This window comes from Chaetodon trifascialis, chromosome 18 (genome assembly GCF_039877785.1).
Source record: "Chaetodon trifascialis isolate fChaTrf1 chromosome 18, fChaTrf1.hap1, whole genome shotgun sequence".
Lineage (NCBI taxonomy): Eukaryota > Metazoa > Chordata > Actinopteri > Chaetodontiformes > Chaetodontidae > Chaetodon > Chaetodon trifascialis.
Genome location: NC_092073.1, coordinates 17,375,140 through 17,392,772, shown reverse-complemented (window position 1 = coordinate 17,392,772; position 17,633 = coordinate 17,375,140). Strand labels below are relative to the sequence as shown.

Here is a 17,633-nt window from a genome sequence, read left to right as displayed (position 1 = left end):
TTCACATCTGCAATATATCAGCCAATTAAACAAAGCACAGAGCAGTCAAGAAAAGTCACAGAACTCCTACCCACATTTTTAAGGAACGTAAAGAGGAGCTTCTCAGTTTCTAAAAAACAATGGAAAACAGCCATTTCTCTGTCATGTTTCTTTCCTCTAAACTGAACTATACATTCACCTTTCAATGAAGCCTTTGCACTGAGGTAATGAGCGAAGAAAAACACTGGCGGGACCAACATTTAGAAACGGGATTAACCACCAACAGGTCGGGGAGAGGAACGGGGAAAAGGCTGTCGAATCAGACGAAGTATAAAATGAATCATGGGACTAGAAAACAGTGGATGGAAAGAGGACAATGGGACGTCTGTTAAAAGCTGATATGTTTTCTAAGCTGCAACTCAGGTGCCAACGCTTTCCTTGGCAATGCCCTACTGCCTAAAGTACAGACGAGCTCGCAGTAATAATGTTCAACAACAAGTTTCAGTTATAAATGCAGCGTTTTTTTTTTTTTTTTTTTTCAGATTTCAAACTCAGTGCTAAAAACTGTCTCACAGTAACGTCACTGTCGCACATAAAAAGCAACACATAAAAAGAGCAAACAATGAACGAAAAGGGAGTTTCTTAGCCGATCAGTGAGTCAGTCTTAGCTGGGTTTTGGCGGACCCAGTGCAGCCCCCTCCCCGGGTTATCAGAAATCTCAGTTCTCATTGTTGCTGGTGTTATCTGGACTCCTCTTTGACATCATTTGCAAGAAACTCCGCTCCCTTGCAGTCTTTTTCGGCCACTCATCCACAACAAGACCTTCTATTTGAGCGTCCGTGGTCTCTCTGGAAATGTGGCAGGTGTGGAGAAGTCTGTGTGTGCTTGTTTGTTTGGAGCTTACGGTCAAAAAAAAAGAAAAGAAAAGAAAACACACTGGAGGATGTTACCGTGGGGTCTCAAAAAAAAATGTCCCAACGCCTCACGGCACACAGTTCACTGCCAGCAGAAGAGAAGCCTTCAAACATGCACTAGTGTAATGAGTGAAAATGGCTTTGGACGAGCAAAATCCCAAAAAACAAACCAAAAAGGAAAAAGTAGATGGGGCGAAGAACTGGAGGAGAGGAGGAAAAGCCTAGATATTCTTTGGCCGAGGCGCGTCCATCGGGGACATTCACACGCACAGAGCTCTGGGGAACCTGGCACGAGAGGAGAAACACATTAATGCAGATTCGTTTCATCGCACACACAAAACACATCCTGCATCCTTTGCATTAGAAGCCACATCCAATCACTGAAAACCACCGGAGGGTAAGGACACTAACCTGTCCTCGGTGAAGCCGTCCATCTCCTCCTCGTCCTCCAGCTCCATGTCCAGCTCGTTGTCGAGACAGTCGCGGCCGTAGCCACTCAAGACGCTGCAGGTGTCAAAGATTCACACAACTTTTGTTGGATTCGACCTTTCTGTCATCTGAGTGTTTCCGTTATTTGTGTGTGGAAATGAAGGCTGTGGTGATTTAATGTTATCTCGCTGGTAAAGCAGAAATGTCCCCCATAGCGATTAATTAACTAAGCATTCATCTCTACTCTATACAGCCTGAATGTCTCTGTGCTGACCTGACTGAGCGACATGTGAAGAATACAATCCTCTTCAGCTTCTTGTTGTAGAAGAAGTAGTTGAAGGACCAGAGGCTCCCCTCTTCACCAAAAGGGTCCGAGTCCAGATCAGGGTTGTAGCTGCGAACAAATAAGACATCAAGTTGAAAACCTCGACATACCTCGACACCAATTTTCAGAAGCATAAATAACACACACCCGCGTGTTTGTTTACGTGTACGCCTACCTGTAGATGTCACAGCCCTGCAGGTTGATCTCCTGATCGATGGCGCTCCACAGCTCCGGTCCCAGAGAGTTGAATTCCCCTCCCACAGCTGAGAACAAGCTGCCGTTTACTGCGTTCGCCACCTGGAGAGAAACCACAGTCTCACAGTTATCTGACAAAGACTTTTTTGTGTTGTCACAGTTTTCTGTAACAGCCACAGAACAGCACACTAACCCAGTTGAGGCTGGGCTCTCGGCTGAACTCGTGAGCCCGTGCCGCACTGAAGTCATAGTCTGGCCTGAAGGACTCGTTGAGCGTCGTGATGAGGTAGAAAAGGGTCTTCCTGCAACACTTGTCACTCAGGGGGTTCTCCCCGTCCTCAATGCTCTTCCCCAGCCTGGACAGCAAAACACACAGAGGGAAATTCAGAGAAATGCTTCATTATATTTTCAAACTATTCTCAATAAGGTCCTTGACAACTCTGGACTGCAGTACTCACTGTGAGGGGCTGGTGGCGCTGGTGGACTGAGGGGGAGAGAGGGCCTCCAGGACGTGTGGCTCCCCCTCCTGGCAGAACTGCTTGAACATATGTTTGTCATCCCCTGCCATCTTACAGGAGTAGCTCTCGATCCTGCAGAGCAGAAACAAAAGTGCATCAAATGTGTGACTTTCGTGTGCTGCAAACACCAGAGGAGGTCAACACACACACATCAGGGACACTTTTAAAGCATTTCATCAAATACATCAAGCATATGAACCAGTTTTAGTCTTGCTTCCTCAGATGTAAACAAATAAAAATAAACACTATAGGACAATATTTAAATAGAATAAAACGAGCTGTAATGCGGATTAAACTTTTTTTTTTATTGCGTTGCCATTCAGATCTTTTACTGTTTCTTTTTAAGTGTGCACTCTGTCTTTGTTTTGGGAAAATACAAGTAAACTAATTAAAAGGATCATAATGAGTACAAAACAAGTGGACTGCAAGATCTCTCCCAGCCCCGCCTCTGTTTGACACACAGCCCTCGTCTTTCCGCTGGGAGCCATATCTGCACAAACATCTGACAAGAACAAGCTGGTGCTAACATTTCCTGCTTGCTCTTTCATGTTTCTGGGTCAGACGCTGATATGCGAGCGGAGCAGACTGGTGCGCAGTTGTTTGTTTTGCCCCCTCCCACCTAGTGTGTTATGCAAGAGCAAAAGGTTGTGCAGCTTAAGACTACTGAGACCCTCGCTGTCCTTGCCAACCTAATTATAGGACCATTGGGTGGCAGCGACACCACAGTGGAAATAACTGGCCTGGTTTTCCGTACGCAACACAGCTGACCTGCCCGTGAAAACACCGTGGGTAACCAGATGACAGGGCAGACACTGGAGCTGTGTGAGGATCAACACCAACAGACTGTTTTTAAAGAAGCTACAACAGCAACAAGCTCTTAACATCTGCGCACAGCTCAAACCAAAAAAATGCATGTGTTTTAATGTATTTAGTAGTGAGCTCTGTGTAACTTTTATCAATAATGGTACAGAAAAAGTTGATTATTACTGTTTAAAGTTGTTTAATTCAACCCGTACATTTAGTAAAACCAAATGCTTATCTCCTGAAAATACCACAACCCTCCTGTAAGCCTGGTGGGTACATTTTTAGTCCAAGGCTGCAGTTTGCGAGTCCTGCTGCTATGATGGGCCGCCTCACTAATCCACTAAGCAGCCTAAACACCAGCAGCCTTGGCAGCTTCAGCAGCACTCAGCTATCATGCACCACTGCGGTATGTGTTTATGCGTGCATCTACATACGCTCTGATAACATACTTCACAACAGCCTCCAAAATAACCACAGAGTGGTGGTGTGAGAGGACACCGTGCCGTGCGTCACTCTAGGTCACAGACAGCACAGAAGCTCGGTTTCACCGCCCACGCTCAAACCCTGCACAGCTCTGCAACCCACTGCCCTTTATGTAACTCCACTGTCACTAAAACCGAAGGCCTTACATAACCTGAAACACACTGTAGCGCTTGTACAGTCTGCAAAGTCAAAAACATGCAGTGCTAGTTGGCTATTAACTTCGAGCGGAGGCTCTGAAAGCAGACTTTCAGCCTGCAGGTGTCTGTTTGCTCTACTACCACCGTTTATGAGCGCTGTCAGTGATCTCTGAACCAACCACACCTTTCATACACTGACAATCCTTGTTTGATGACATCACACCAGGCATGATTTTTCCCCTATAAGGGGAACTTCAGCGTCCATGAAGTGCGCTTATCCACTACAGTGGCTTTTACTTTCTCTGGCTTTGGTATGAACACAACGCTTGAAGTTTCACTTAAGAGTCGATTTTCTTGTTGAGCCAATAAGTCTGCTCTTCTGAAATACAAGCCGCAAAGCTATTTGCACAAACACACCTTAAGATGGGACTCATGCATGCATCTCTCCAGGGCTGATGAGGTGTGTGTTTACTACGTGTCTGTGCAAAAGCACCTCAACTACAGGAAGTGAACAGGCCTCTGAAAATAATGCACCCAAAAAGTCTGCCAAGAGTCAATTCGTCCCCTGATGACTGTTAGCACATGTAGAAGTGTCACTATATATACATACAACAGCAGTGGGCTCAGGTGTTCTTGTGTTGCTAAGGCGACGACCCTTACCTGCCAAGAATGCGAGACTCTCCTGTTTCAACACACAGCCGGGAGCTGAGGGCTTCAAAGCTGGAGTTTTCCAACAGTTTCATGGCTGTCTGTGACAAACAATAAACAAACACACACGTTAGGAGACTTTTCTCTACGTGTCTCGCTCATTATAAAACATGAAGTTTACATAAAAACGGAAGCAATGGTTACCACGCGCACGTAGCACAGCACCGCTGATTGGCTGTTCAATACAATTTAGCTTAAGTGCTTTTACAAGCTAATGAACCCTGTACATATATAATTAGTTACATAAATAATTAGCACGATCGGGCTACAGCGCCCCGCGAGGGTAAATCTTAAGTCAAAACACAATTTCCCCTTTCTGCAGACCGCTGCCCCTCCCCCACCATGTTCAATTGAAGTTGACAAATCGTCTTCCTGTTTCCACATTACGCCACAATTCACTTACCGAGCAATATTTTCAGCGCAGGCAGAAAACAGCTGGTTCAAAACCAGACACTCGTCTTCTTCGCCGAACTGGTTCCTCGGTGACGCCAAAGATTAACGACCCCCGCTTTGTTGTTGACCAGCTAACGTTAGCGGCTAGCTTGCTGGCTATTAACGCTCCTGTCTTCAATTCACAGCTGAGCTTTTAATTCGCACTCAAGCTTAAGCGTCTTACAAAAGCACTCGGTCGAGAATGAATTATTCTGAGGCCTTTTAAATTTATAGAAAAGCTGCTCTTCCCGATTAAATGCGACGAGATTAAATCCAAAGACTGCTGGCGTCCGTCGGAGTCTGTCTTCAGCGGCATCCCTTTCGACCTGATTTTACTAAAAGGTTTGTATTGGCCAAATCAAGTCGCCTTTTTCGGAGCGACTCGATCAGAAAAGTAGAAACTAACGAGCTACCTAGTCTAATAACTAAACGAAATGGCTCAAGGGTTCTGAAAATCGTCGACTACCTCAGCAACACATCTATTCTCATGAAAACAACGGAATCTACTGTACGCTCAAACCCAGCCCCTTTTCCATTATATACGCTGAGAAGACATACACACCCACTTTTATCAGAGCCCCCTCGTGATTGGCTAGTTCATCTGTCTATATATACTTGACGACTAATGTGATTGGTTAAAACTTCCTTCGTCAGTCCCGCATCTACAGCTGTGTCAAATTTCTTGATTATCTTTATATTTTATTAGGCTATCATAGATTTCATTGTTTTTTTTTTTAAATATTGCATTTGTTTTATTTTATTTTTTTGCGCTTTTGTGCTGCTACCATGTTGAATTAGTCGTCCAACAGAGAGCCGTCATGCCCGTTAAATTATCCTTATTCAATTATGATGCCGAACATTATTGTTACTGTTTAAATGTCGCATGTGACAACTAGGATTTTGGAACAAACCTTTAAAAATACGTATTAATGCAAATATTCTCATTCTGGCTCTGCATAAAATACGCCCAAACGGCCCAAATTTATTTCATCTTTCGTTATTGTAAAATACTGTACACTTCACTACATTTCGCGAAATTTGCTGACTGAATTCATTAAAAACTTACCGGAGCATTAAGCATCTTGCAGCAGCATGATGATCTGACGAAATTAAATCCACCTTCAAAGCAACAGCAGCCAGTTTTAGTGCTTTTCTGGTCGTCCCTTGTCATCCGACCGCCTGCTGAAAGTGAAACTGAACGTCTGCAATGCTTGTTATCTTGCATCGGCCCAGTGGCCTAATGGATAAGGCATCAGCCTCCGGAGCTGGGGATTGTGGGTTCAAGTCCCACCTGGGTCGTATAAATCGTACTTGGTCACATGCTTTATAAAACAGCACATCCTAACCACAATATATAGCACCCTCTTAACCTACTGCATCAACTCGATTGTGAGTAAAGGTGTTGCTGTGTTACGTTCAAGGGAGGTTGGAGCTTTTCTACCTGGACACTGCTATCTAACATGTTTTTGTGTCTAAGCAACTAACAACAATAACAATATGTGAAATAATATTATGCACTGCAGCCGTAAAACACGCTGCGATCTAATCCTTCAAGGAGTTTATGTACTTTCAATGCATGTCCACTAAAACTGTTTAGTTTTGCCACTGACAGGCTAAGACTGTTATTCCACGTCTGCCGTTATATTGCTCTCCTTATTTTCAACGTAAAACACACTTCATTCAAACTTTACGGGAACAACATGAAACTCAAAAAATCTCTTGGTTGCCTTTCCACTTTTCCAATGACCATCAGTTCTGATTTGGTCAAAATAAACTCTTATTAAGAGTTAGAACCGAAAATATTGGGAGAGGAGCAATATGGAGATCAGGCACTGAACAGTGAACAGCATGAAGGAGCAGAATAATTTCACAGTGGACGTACATTGATCGTGCTACAGATTAAACTGCAGCCATTTCATGGCCGCAACACTCTCGCTCAATAATGGACTAGTTTCAAAAGCAGTTGCCCCCATTAGTCACTTAGACACAAAAACATGGGAAAATAGGGTCCAGGTTGAAAAATGGTTTCCCTTTAGCCAAATGCTTCCACATTTTAATAGAACCAACCAGTTAAAAATATCAGTAGAATACTTTAATGATAGAAACACAAACAGTTTGTCAGGTCTGTGGGATATAGTCAGAAACATCCTCCAGGCCTGTGCACTCATTGTCCAGGTACTCCAGGATCACATTACCCCCATTGTACAGAGGGGTTTCTGGGTGAGCCAGCAGCGAGAGCAGGGTGTCGTCCATCCGGAAAGCCTCGCCTGTAAGAGGGTGACACAGCCGCAGTTTCTGTAAACAGAGAGCACAGAGAAACACTGTTAAGACTTATTTGAGAAATACACACTATGTCATGCTTTTTCCCTGGAATATTTAAATGAGAGTTTACAATTCAGTTACACTTGGAAGAAAACCTCAGAGTAAGAAATGCATAAAATATTGAATTTCTTTATGTTCATGCAGAAATCAAAGAAGTGACCCTTTAAATGGAAAGAAAGGATGATTCATTCAGTGGCAGCTGTAAACTTTGTGATTATCAGTGACTCCTGCTTTCTGTTACCTTAGCTGTCAGTATGTTATTGCTGTTCTTGAGGCTGGCCAGAGACGCTGCAAAATCCACCACTTTCCCCACGCTCCATTTGGAGCAGAAGAACATGGGCTGGCTCGACTCTTTGGATTCTTTGGGAAGATATACCTGAAAATAGGTTCTTTCTGTCTGGAAAGCCAAAAAATGAGAGGAAATGAATAGTTGAACAAAATAATAAACACAGAGGAATACTGCAGGTAATCATGTCAATGTGAAAAGTTATTTTCACATCAGTATTTATGAACAGAATCAAGACAGCTTGGATTTTACCTGTGGCAGGCCCTTGTCTCCTGCAGCGTGCAGCTTCAGTTTCATTAAAGCTACCTTAGCTGCAGTTGCACTGTTCTTAGCTCCTCTGCGTCCTTTTCTTTTGGATCCATCCTTTGACTCTGAGTAATCACAAGAGAGTAAAAACACACATAATCCAAATGTAAGTGGGTTGAGGATCACAAATACATGCTCATCAGTTATAACAAGACGAGAGCATTTTGTTTAATACTGATCCCATGTGGACAAAGAAGGAATGAGCAACAAGATACAAACTGCACAGTAACTAACCAACGATCTTCTGCACCAGCTCTTTCGTGGCTGCCATTCGAGGCTTTTGGACCTCCAACTTCTCACACTTGTGATCATCTTGATGACGATGGCTGTAAGGCAAGAACAAAAGAAATATGGCCCTTTCAGTTTCACAAATAAAATAATGATGTACTGTAAAAAATGAGGACAATGCTGTAACCCCTTTCCTTCTTCTGTATGAAGCCTACGAGGTGAGATGTGTCGTACAGGTCGACACAAGCTATGCTGTTTAATAAAAATGTTGCTGGAAAAAAAACTGTAAACCTACGCCAGACAGAAATGTTTTTCACACTGCGGACATATTACTGGCAGCAGTTCTTTCCCCTTGCAGTCCTGAAATGAGCATGGGTGACTTGTGCTGCCACCCACAGACCGTGATTCCTTTTTCACCGGCTCCTGAAAAAAGATAAAGGAAATATGAAAACAACCCAGGACAGGACAGAGGAAAAAATGTCCCAGTGGTAATCTTATCAAAGAAAAAGACATTAGAAACATACCTCTGAACACGAATGTGCCTCTCTGCTTCTGTGTTCAAGGCTGTACGAGACAAAAATAATATAAATGTTTAACCAACAATAACATATGTGGACTGATCAGAGGTGAACATATCAAAGTACATTTATGATGCGCTTCATTGGACCAGTTCTATCTTATGCAACCTTGTACTTTTACTTCCCTATTCTGCGTTTGCCTGATTAGACCAGAGTTACAAGCAATTACTTTACTAAATAGGATTTTTTAAATGAAAGTAAAACTTAGCCTTTCTTTAGGTTGAGCACTTACACGGTGTTGTATTTCTACTTCATTACTTAAAGTTCGGGATCTGAATACTTCCTCTAATTTTGGAAAATCGTAAACATTACGAGATAATGAACTCTTACCAGAAAACACCGCTGCAGCAATCACAAACAAACGGAAGGAAATCTAGAAGAACAAAGCAAATCCAGTGAGTCTCCGAGCTGAATTCAACAACAAGCTGTAAAACACAAACACTTCAATGTTTCCCAACTCAAAATCTGTCTATCAGACACAACTTATTGGCTGAAGTCGCAGATGTAATAATGGTAGACATAAGTAACGTGAGACATCAGTTATACAGTGATGCTAACTCATTTGAATCTGGGCAGAAACTCTTACATTACCAGTGACATAACTGAGAGCCAAACATAATTTCTCCACAAACACCTGTTTCACATACGAAACTCTTTATTTGATATAACTTAGACTGGAAAGTTTTTATTTGATATAATAACTGAACACCGACCATGATTAAAACTAGTTAGCGTTGGCATGCGAGCTAATGTAGCGAGCTAACAGTTATATAGAGTCAAATGATACCAGCTAGCTAGCTAACAGGCTAACCACGCTAAAGGAAAGCTCGGTGTGGTTCATATTAACAAATACGGCAGAATAATGTCAAGCTTTAATACATCTGCTTATTTCGACTCGGGTGGCGATGACACGGACCTTTTTGATTGCAGGAACCGATCTGACAGTGCTTTCCAATGTCTAATTCAGCCATTAGCTAGCCGCGAGTCTGCGGACATCAACATGAACCTTGACCCCAGACATGACGTCACGTGACCGAGATTTTTTTCTTCTTCTTCTGTTCTTGTTTTTTTTTTTTTTAATTTCTCTCGGTTTCACCCCGAGTTCCGTTGGCTGTTTAGATTAAATTAAGATGCAGGTTTAAGTATATATTTGTATCTGTTCGCCTCTGACAGAATAAATCTGATATAATTTATTACATAATTAAAAAACTGAATTAGTTTATTATCTAACTTCAACCAAGAGACGTTCAACCATGAGATTAAAAAAAAGCTTAGGGTGAAAAAAGAGGGAGGTGTCAAGTGTCACCACGTCACGCAGGTAATGATGAAAGGTGTGGCGAAAGGTGCGTTTACTGACTGGTTTGAATTGAAAGGACAAAGCCGTCGAGCTGGAAAATCTGCCCGCAACACACCCGCCCGTCGAAAAAATTTGAAGTAGGCCAGTATAACCACACAGCCTGGAGGAGTTCGTCTATACTCCAGACATCAACAACGGCTAAAAAATGAGCAAAATCACGAAATTATTCAAGGGGAGCTCCGGCTCGAGCTCTTCGAGCTCCTCGAAGTCCAAACACCACCGGTCGCGCGGCGGACCTTCGCCCCAGGAGGCCATCCACAAACTCCGGGAAACAGAGGAAATGCTCACCAAGAAACAAGACTACCTGGAGAAGAGGATAGAGCAAGAAATCACGATAGCCAAGAAGCACGGCACAAAAAACAAACGGGGTACCTCTTATTTTTATCTTGGCCTTAAATTATCTGTGCACCTGTACTTCCTTGCTAGAGGCTTTTATTACCTATGTGCGCCATGGCTTAAAACGGGTTGGATAGAGTCAAAGTTTACCAAGTTTTAAGGGAAATATTATAGTAAAACTTCTTAAAAGTATAAGAAAATGAGATTGAAGATGATAAAACACTTTGAGGTGGAGGAAGGAGCTAAACTAAACTCAAGGCCACACATATTTACCTGTAAGACGTACGTCTCTTAAGGTAGTGTGCAGCTAATACAAGAGGTTTGTTACAAGTGAAGTATTTCATTAAATCTGACATTGAAAGGAACCTACAGAGATCAGTGTGTTTTCTCATGTGAAGCCTTGTGCTCGTTGAATCACCTCAGACTAAAAATAACCATTGGGAGGAACCTTTTATCTGTTGTTTGTGAACGCTGAATACCTCATAGACAGATGGAGGTAAGTCACACCATCAATCTGCGACCTTTCTGTATCAGCTGCCCTGCAGGCCTTGAAGAGGAAGAAGCGCTTGGAGCAGCAGCTCACGCAGATCGATGGCACGCTGTCCACCATCGAGTTTCAGAGGGAAGCTTTGGAGAACTCGCACACCAACACAGAGGTCCTGAAGAACATGGGCTTCGCTGCCAAGGCCATGAAGAAGGTCCACGAGAACATGTAGGAACACTGGACAAGTGTCAAGTTTAGATATGGCACCATTCAGCACGACTGTGTTTTGGATATTGGTTTTTTTTTTGGCTCTTGATTGGAGATCTAATAGTATCTGATATATTTAAAATGATCACACTGTCACCTTTGGAAGTTATTGAATGGAAACGTCATTTCAAAAATCTATTTAAAAAAAGATTAACAAATGAAAAGGACAAATAATCATTAGCGGCCCTGTAATTAAAAAAAAATTAAACTTGACTTTACAGTGTTGTTTAATTTTTTATCTTTTCAGGGATGTTGACAAGATCGATGATCTGATGCAGGACATCACAGAGCAACAGGATGTGGCCCAAGAGATCAGTGAGGCCATCTCCAGACCTTTCGGCGAGGAATATGATGAGGTTGATGCATTTCCTTCCTCCTCCATCCTGTCATTTACTCTTGACACATCACAGATTTGGAAACGCGCTCTGTACTTTTTGTGTGCTAATCTGTTCCCTGATCTGCTACTACTGTAAAAATGGACAAAAAAAGCACCTGACAGAAGTCTGAATCCTGTGTGTGCCTTGTGCGTTTTGTTAGGATGAGCTGCTGGCAGAGCTGGCAGAGCTGGAACAGGAGGAGCTGGAGGACAACATGAGGAGCATGGGCGGACTACCCGCCGTGCCCAGCTCCAAACTGCCTTCAGCGCGGCCCAGTCAGCGCGCAAGTGAGTGCAACTCTGCAAAATCCTGATACTGATTATATTTTAAGTAGTAGCCACAGGAAGCTGCTGCATGTACGTCAACATGTATGAACCACTGTCACCATTGTATGTGCAATGAAATGAATAGCAGACTGACAGTTTGTCACTTTACGAAGTGGTTCGAGGAGCAGCAAAACTGAACTGTCACCTCCAAAACTACAAGCATGTGATTGATGCTGATTATGTTGAGAAGTTAGTCATTAATCTACAAATGACAGAGAATTTTTACTTTCTAACCCATTCAGTGTTAACCGTTTCTTTCTTTTTCACAGCAATCAAGAAAAGGGCTGAAGAAGAAGACGACATGCGTATGCTGGCATCATGGGCAACTTAATGGCATGAAGGCAGCCTCTCACCAAGAGAAACAAATCTAAAAATTCTGCAAAGATCTCTTTCTTTGTTTAGCTTTTTGTATTAATTTTGAAGGTTTTTAGGGAAAATGAAGAGCATCGCATCATTTTTAAAATAAGCTTTTTGCTTATCGGCTTCTAATGCCACTTTGCAGGTCGTATTTATCAAGGAATTGAAGTTTTTAAGTGAAGGAACTGACAAACTGAATTTTAGACTTGTCTTCTTTACCTTTTCTGTCTTTACAGTAATCACTCTTACTTAGCCTGTACAGAATGCACTATTTCCATAGGACTAATGAAGACAGTTATGACACATCGAGTCGATGCTTAATTATATTTCATACAGCTGTAAATAAAGTCTGATTTTGCGTCAATGTTGTAAATATTTTGCTTTATCAACATTCAACAATAAAACCGCTATTGTCTAATAGCATTGTCTTTATTGTATTCATGTAGTGTTTGTCCTGTGTGCCATATATTTGGGTTAATGTGGACTTTTTGTGATTTATATATTCTTTACAAGTTTCAAGTGGTGGGTTCTGTAATTTTTAAAGAACCTTTCCGCTACTCATTTGTAATAAACTTTCAAAAATATCACTTCGTGTAGTTACGTAGCATCCGTTTTGTCGGACCTTTATTTTGAAAGACGAAGCTGGAACCTACGTCATTACATTTCGGTTAGCTTTGCCACCTCTGTCATCAGGTAGGAAGTCCTCGTCCGGCTAACTAGCCTCCCAAAGACAAACAATACCTGAATAAAACCACGATCAGGAATAAGACAATATGGAAGCGAATAGACCAGTTCAGACGGCAGGTGAGCCAGTGACTTCATTATGTTTTTAAAACTGTTTGTTGTTAACTTGCGAGTTACTATGAGGAGTTTCCGTGGCTATTAAAATTAGCGCAAAGTTAGCAAACTGTCTCCAGGCTAACTGTATTTCCCCTCAGACCGGGATGTGACACGTTTCACACGTAATATGTTATGACGTTAAGAGGTTAGAAATATTTCACCTACTGTCATGTTCTTCTTACACTGTTATTAACTACGACTTAACTACAAATATTTTAACTTTAGCAGTATGTCTTGATCAATTGGGAAGCTACGCTGCCACTGCGCGCTAACTTGACAAAAGCTTTTATTTGTGAAAGTTAGGTAAAGTAGAAAATCCCAATATAAATAAACCAAATGGGTTCGCTGAAGCGTATTATTTACATCATTATGTTTATAATTTACATTCACAACATATAAAAATAAGCTAGACATATACGTTTAGTATATTAAATAAGATATAGAAAAAGGTATAAATTACAGAGCATATTAAGGTAAGTGGAGCTGAAATTATAAGTTAGTTGAGCAATTAGTTGACCAGTGGAAAATTCACAACTGCAGAAATGTCTGCATGATTTTAATAAGTTACTCCAGTACTGAAATATATCTATTCAATGACTGCAGCTGGAGACATCTCTGGATCAGAGGAGGAAGCCAGAAAGGCGGCAGCTGCAGCCAAAGCAGCTAACCGCCTGCCTGAAGTCCGCCTGGTGGTGCTGGGCTGGAGGTGGCCGGGGAAGAGCCTGACCGGGAACACTATCCTGGGCCGAGAGGAGTTTCGCTTGGAGCGAGCAGCTGAGTTCTGTGTGAAGAGGCAGACGGAGGTGCAGGAGCGGCAGGTGACTGTGGTTGACACTCCGGGATGGTTCTCCGCCCAGGATACACCATCCTCCTACAAACAGGAGCTAGTGAGGGGAGCCTCTCTCTGCCCTCCAGGTCCACACGCCTTCCTGCTCGTCATCCCTGTGGGCATGTTCACAGAGGTGGACCGGGCTCGCATCGAGGAGCACGTGAGCCTCTTCGGCGAGCGTGTGTGGAAGCACACCATTGTGGTTTTCAGCTGGGCGGAGGTGTTGAGGACCATTTCAATTGAGAGGTACATCCGCAGGGAGGGCAAGGAGCTGCAGTGGGTGCTGGAGAAGTGTAAGCGAAGGTACTTTGTTATTAACAACTGCATATTCGGGGAGCATCCCCAGGTGGGACGCTTGCTGGAAAGAGTGGAGAAGATGGTGGCAGAGGAGGGGGGCTTCTACAACCCAGAGGAGGTGGAGGAAGAGAAGAAACCTCTGGATGTGAATCAGAATCCAGCCAGGGAGGTGCGGGAGCTGGGGGCACGGCCCAAACAGAACTCTGGGCTGGCTTTGTCTAAAGCCATGGAGGTGGAGCCGCTTTCCAGTGAGTGATGTGCCTGTGTTTGCTCAGGAGAAAGTCAAAGTGAGGTTTTAGGATGTTGTGAGTGCCTTGAAAGACCCCTCCATTAATCAAAGATTACAATTAAAGCTTGCTAGTCTTCTTTGAGATTACAGTTTCTTTTGCCAGGCTGGTGTGCATGAAATTTAGTTGTTCACAAGCGAGGATGGAGCGAGGTTCACCACTTTGTGAACACATGATCGGATAAAGGATTTTACTACATGGACTCAGGAACACTTTGTAAAACCGTTACACAGCGTCAGAGCTTTTTTTGGTCTGAGCTAAATCCATGTGAATTAAGCTTGTGTTTCCGTGAAATGCAGCTGTGGTAATAATGCGTTTTTGTGATTCTAGATTAACAGGACACTCTCGGCCGATGGACCGTCTAAAGCACAACAGCCTCTGCCTGACTGCACCGACGGCAAAGCTGCTTATTTGACGAGACAGAAAAGGGTAAACAACAGAAATGTTACTGAATGTACAAGCCAGTGTGATTTATTTATTTTTTCAATCAGACATGTTACCGCGTGTTTTAGCTGTGAGCGTTCTTTACGATGCTTTATGTTCTTACTGTGATGATATGAGAGGCCACATAAACGCCTTTTCTTCCTGCTGTCAAAACATATGTAATGCCCTGTTTTAACATATAGTGATATTTTGGACTTGAGTTAGCGAGATGTTCGTAGGTTTGTAAGTGTCTTGCAGGTTGTGTGATGGGATGGATTTAATTTAATGTAAACGAGGAAGCAGGTAACATCCAACCCAATGTGTACTGGACGCTCCTTTTTCAGGTGCATACCAGTTGAAGAACTGCACTAGTAAAATGTTACTATAATATTCTGTTAATGGCTGTTGAGGGAATTACTTTTTTAACAGTTCCCATTTGTTGTGACCAAACTGTAAATGCTTTACTCATGTTGTAACATTTATAACACTCTCACTGTACAGTTAAAAAGCACTTCAGCTGTTATTGATTTTTCGTCTGTTGCCTTAAAGAATTGATTTTGTTTCCCTTAAATGGTTCTGTCAGATGTTTTTATCACTTTGTGGCGGGGGGATACGCTTGAGGCAAGGATGGGCCGCCGTGTAGACCTGCGATGATGAGTCGAAATATTAATCAGCAACTGCCTTAATGATCAATTAAATGTGTAAATCATTTTCAAAAATGCCAAATTTTCACTAGTTCAAGCAAAAGCAAGCAGAAAAGAAGTCATTTGGCTTTAGGAGACTGTTATGGGTATTTTTCACTTCTTTTTTGACATTTAACATTCACTACTTTGACATTTTATACCTCAAATGATTCATCAGTTAACTGCAAAAATATTCTGCAGATTAATCAGTGAGAAAAATGATGGTTAGAAGCAGCTCTGCTTGTGCTTTCTGCTGCACAGCCGACCTTATAAAGCCTCCACACACAGATGCACTCGCAGCCAGCTGGGAGTCACGTAGCTCCTCTTCCAGGGGACAGATGTCCCTGCCTAACAGCAGAGTCAGCTGCTCTGGACAGACCCTCAAATCTTCATGAGGAGGCGTGCCTGTTTTTTCTTTCGTAGGCCCTTCATAGCTCAGTCGTCTTTTGTTAGCCACACTGATCACCAGATGAATCGGGCACTGTTGCACCACCAAAACAATCCAGTTTAATCACTCCAGTGCTGTTGCTTGTGTGTCTGTGTTTATGGCGCCATTATAACGCTGGCCGAGCTGCACAAAGCATAAACAGGTCATAAATCCTTGCCTTAAACATATCCCTCCACTGCAGGCCGTTTCACACATAATTATACTCAGCTTCACTAGTTTGCTTTTAGTTTACCTGCTGAAATGTAGGTGTGAATCCGGTACTAAAAACATTTCTAGAGTAGCTGCGAGTTTCACGAACCCTGGTTGGAAATTAGTGCCTTAAATATTATGTATATGTCACAGATCACTCCTCACTCCTGGCTCTCAGGACCCACGTCTGCTGGTTTTCACTCACCAAAACCAGCAAAGCCTCAAGAGCCAGTATTTAAAACTGACTTAAAGCCTTTCGCACTGCTGTAAATACTGTAGATCTGTTTCTTGAAAGCAGCTGTCGGTCTTGCATGAATATGTTAATAATCTCAGCAAACCTCATGCTGTAAACTCAGCTCTATGATTGTTTCACCCTATGTGGGAAAATACAGACGTTTGTTGGCATTTAACACAACAATACGAGACAGGAAACGGGACCTGCTGTACACTGGTCCCTAAAGGACTCAATATTATGAAAAAGTACTTTAAATATTCACAATTACAAACACTGCTGCTGTTGTAAATGTCACTTCAGTAGCACCAGTCGCAAAACAGCTGAATTATTTAACATGTGAAGGAGTCTTAAAATCATGACAAAATGTCAAGCACGTAAATTGAAAAAGAATATCAGGCACAAAATAAGGTCAGGATACAGCAGATGTGCAGCATGCACACAAACTGCTGGTAAACATGTAACCTGACACAGCCCACCTCTGCAGCAGTGTTTGTAACGGTGACTCATTTACTGTCTGAGTTCAGCGCATGAATCCAGTTACTCTTAAGAAATTAATGAAAGCAGAGTTGTCTCTCTGAGCTTCGCTGTACCTTTGTAGACCTGCAACATGTCCACTGACTGACACCACTCACAGTTGATTGTTGTGATGGAATGGCTTTATTTTAACTACAGCTGCACTGTGTTGTTTTTCTATTAGGTCTAAATAAATGTATATTTTGATCAAACTCTGGAGCCTGTTCCTTGAATATCTGACAGGTGAAGACTTGTGAGGATTTGTCGCTAAAGAGTTTGTTAAATTATGTGTCTGGGGTGATTTTAGATGCCCGGGCAGTAACTGCAAGCCAAAATGAAAGCTACTGGCTCAAACAGAAGAGACAGCTATAAGGTAACCGAGGCTGCAACTTCACTTTTTGTAATTGATTAAGCTGCAGATTCTTTTCTTGATTTGTCTCTTCATTGTTTAGTCAATGAGATGTTTTAATAAAACCAGCATCACTTCTCAGTGCTCGTGGTGATGTCTGCAAATCGGTTGTTCATCTCACCAACAGTCCAAAAAATATTCAATTTATATCATAAAAAACAAATAAAAGCTCCCATTTTTTCTAATTAAGCTGCAGCCTGAGTATATTTGGCATTTTTGCTGAAAAAAGGACAGAAACAATCAGCTTTTAAAATGGTTGCAAACTAACTGATTTCTCAGCTTATTGTCTCCACTCACACACTAATCGGGCATAACAAACAGCCTGAACATGA

General features: G+C 42.4%; 4 protein-coding genes and 1 non-coding gene across 6 annotated transcripts; 3 read left to right on the top strand and 2 right to left on the bottom strand.

The window, feature by feature from the left end:
- Nucleotides 1–734: 734 nt before the first annotated feature.
- On the bottom strand, nucleotides 735–5,436 carry maf1b (MAF1 homolog, negative regulator of RNA polymerase III b). The gene is made up of 8 exons (XM_070985641.1): nucleotides 4,896–5,436; nucleotides 4,445–4,533; nucleotides 2,301–2,432; nucleotides 2,036–2,198; nucleotides 1,823–1,944; nucleotides 1,597–1,716; nucleotides 1,305–1,397; nucleotides 735–1,178 (listed from the first exon to the last, which is right to left on the bottom strand). Exons 2-8 carry the CDS (start codon nucleotides 4,525–4,527, stop codon nucleotides 1,154–1,156), a joined length of 738 nt encoding a protein of 245 aa, XP_070841742.1. The 5' UTR covers nucleotides 4,528–4,533; nucleotides 4,896–5,436; the 3' UTR covers nucleotides 735–1,153.
- A 714-nt stretch (nucleotides 5,437–6,150) lies between these two features.
- trnar-ccg (transfer RNA arginine (anticodon CCG)) lies at nucleotides 6,151–6,223 on the top strand. Its single transcript has one exon. It is a non-coding gene; the product is annotated as a tRNA-Arg (tRNA).
- Nucleotides 6,224–6,994: 771 nt separating this feature from the next.
- zfand1 (zinc finger, AN1-type domain 1) lies at nucleotides 6,995–9,679 on the bottom strand. Its single transcript, XM_070985640.1, has 8 exons — nucleotides 9,561–9,679; nucleotides 8,975–9,017; nucleotides 8,591–8,630; nucleotides 8,362–8,489; nucleotides 8,073–8,164; nucleotides 7,785–7,903; nucleotides 7,488–7,643; nucleotides 6,995–7,219 (listed from the first exon to the last, which is right to left on the bottom strand). The coding sequence occupies exons 1-8, from the start codon at nucleotides 9,613–9,615 to the stop codon at nucleotides 7,043–7,045; spliced, it is 810 nt and encodes a 269-aa protein (XP_070841741.1). The 5' UTR covers nucleotides 9,616–9,679; the 3' UTR covers nucleotides 6,995–7,042.
- Nucleotides 9,680–10,019: 340 nt separating this feature from the next.
- Nucleotides 10,020–12,409, top strand: chmp4c (charged multivesicular body protein 4C). Its single transcript, XM_070986308.1, has 5 exons — nucleotides 10,020–10,369; nucleotides 10,872–11,049; nucleotides 11,336–11,444; nucleotides 11,626–11,752; nucleotides 12,061–12,409. Exons 1-5 carry the CDS (start codon nucleotides 10,147–10,149, stop codon nucleotides 12,120–12,122), a joined length of 699 nt encoding a protein of 232 aa, XP_070842409.1. The 5' UTR covers nucleotides 10,020–10,146; the 3' UTR covers nucleotides 12,123–12,409.
- Nucleotides 12,410–12,821: 412 nt separating this feature from the next.
- Nucleotides 12,822–17,101, top strand: gimap4 (GTPase IMAP family member 4). 2 transcript variants are annotated; one of them, XM_070985502.1, is made up of 3 exons: nucleotides 12,822–12,952; nucleotides 13,592–14,362; nucleotides 14,732–17,101. In XM_070985502.1, exons 1-3 carry the CDS (start codon nucleotides 12,922–12,924, stop codon nucleotides 14,734–14,736), a joined length of 807 nt encoding a protein of 268 aa, XP_070841603.1. In that variant the 5' UTR covers nucleotides 12,822–12,921; the 3' UTR covers nucleotides 14,737–17,101. The 2 variants fall into 2 exon arrangements, with proteins under 2 accessions (XP_070841603.1, XP_070841602.1); XM_070985501.1 differs by lacking the exon at nucleotides 14,732–17,101 and having other exon boundaries at nucleotides 13,592–14,370.
- Nucleotides 17,102–17,633: the final 532 nt, after the last annotated feature.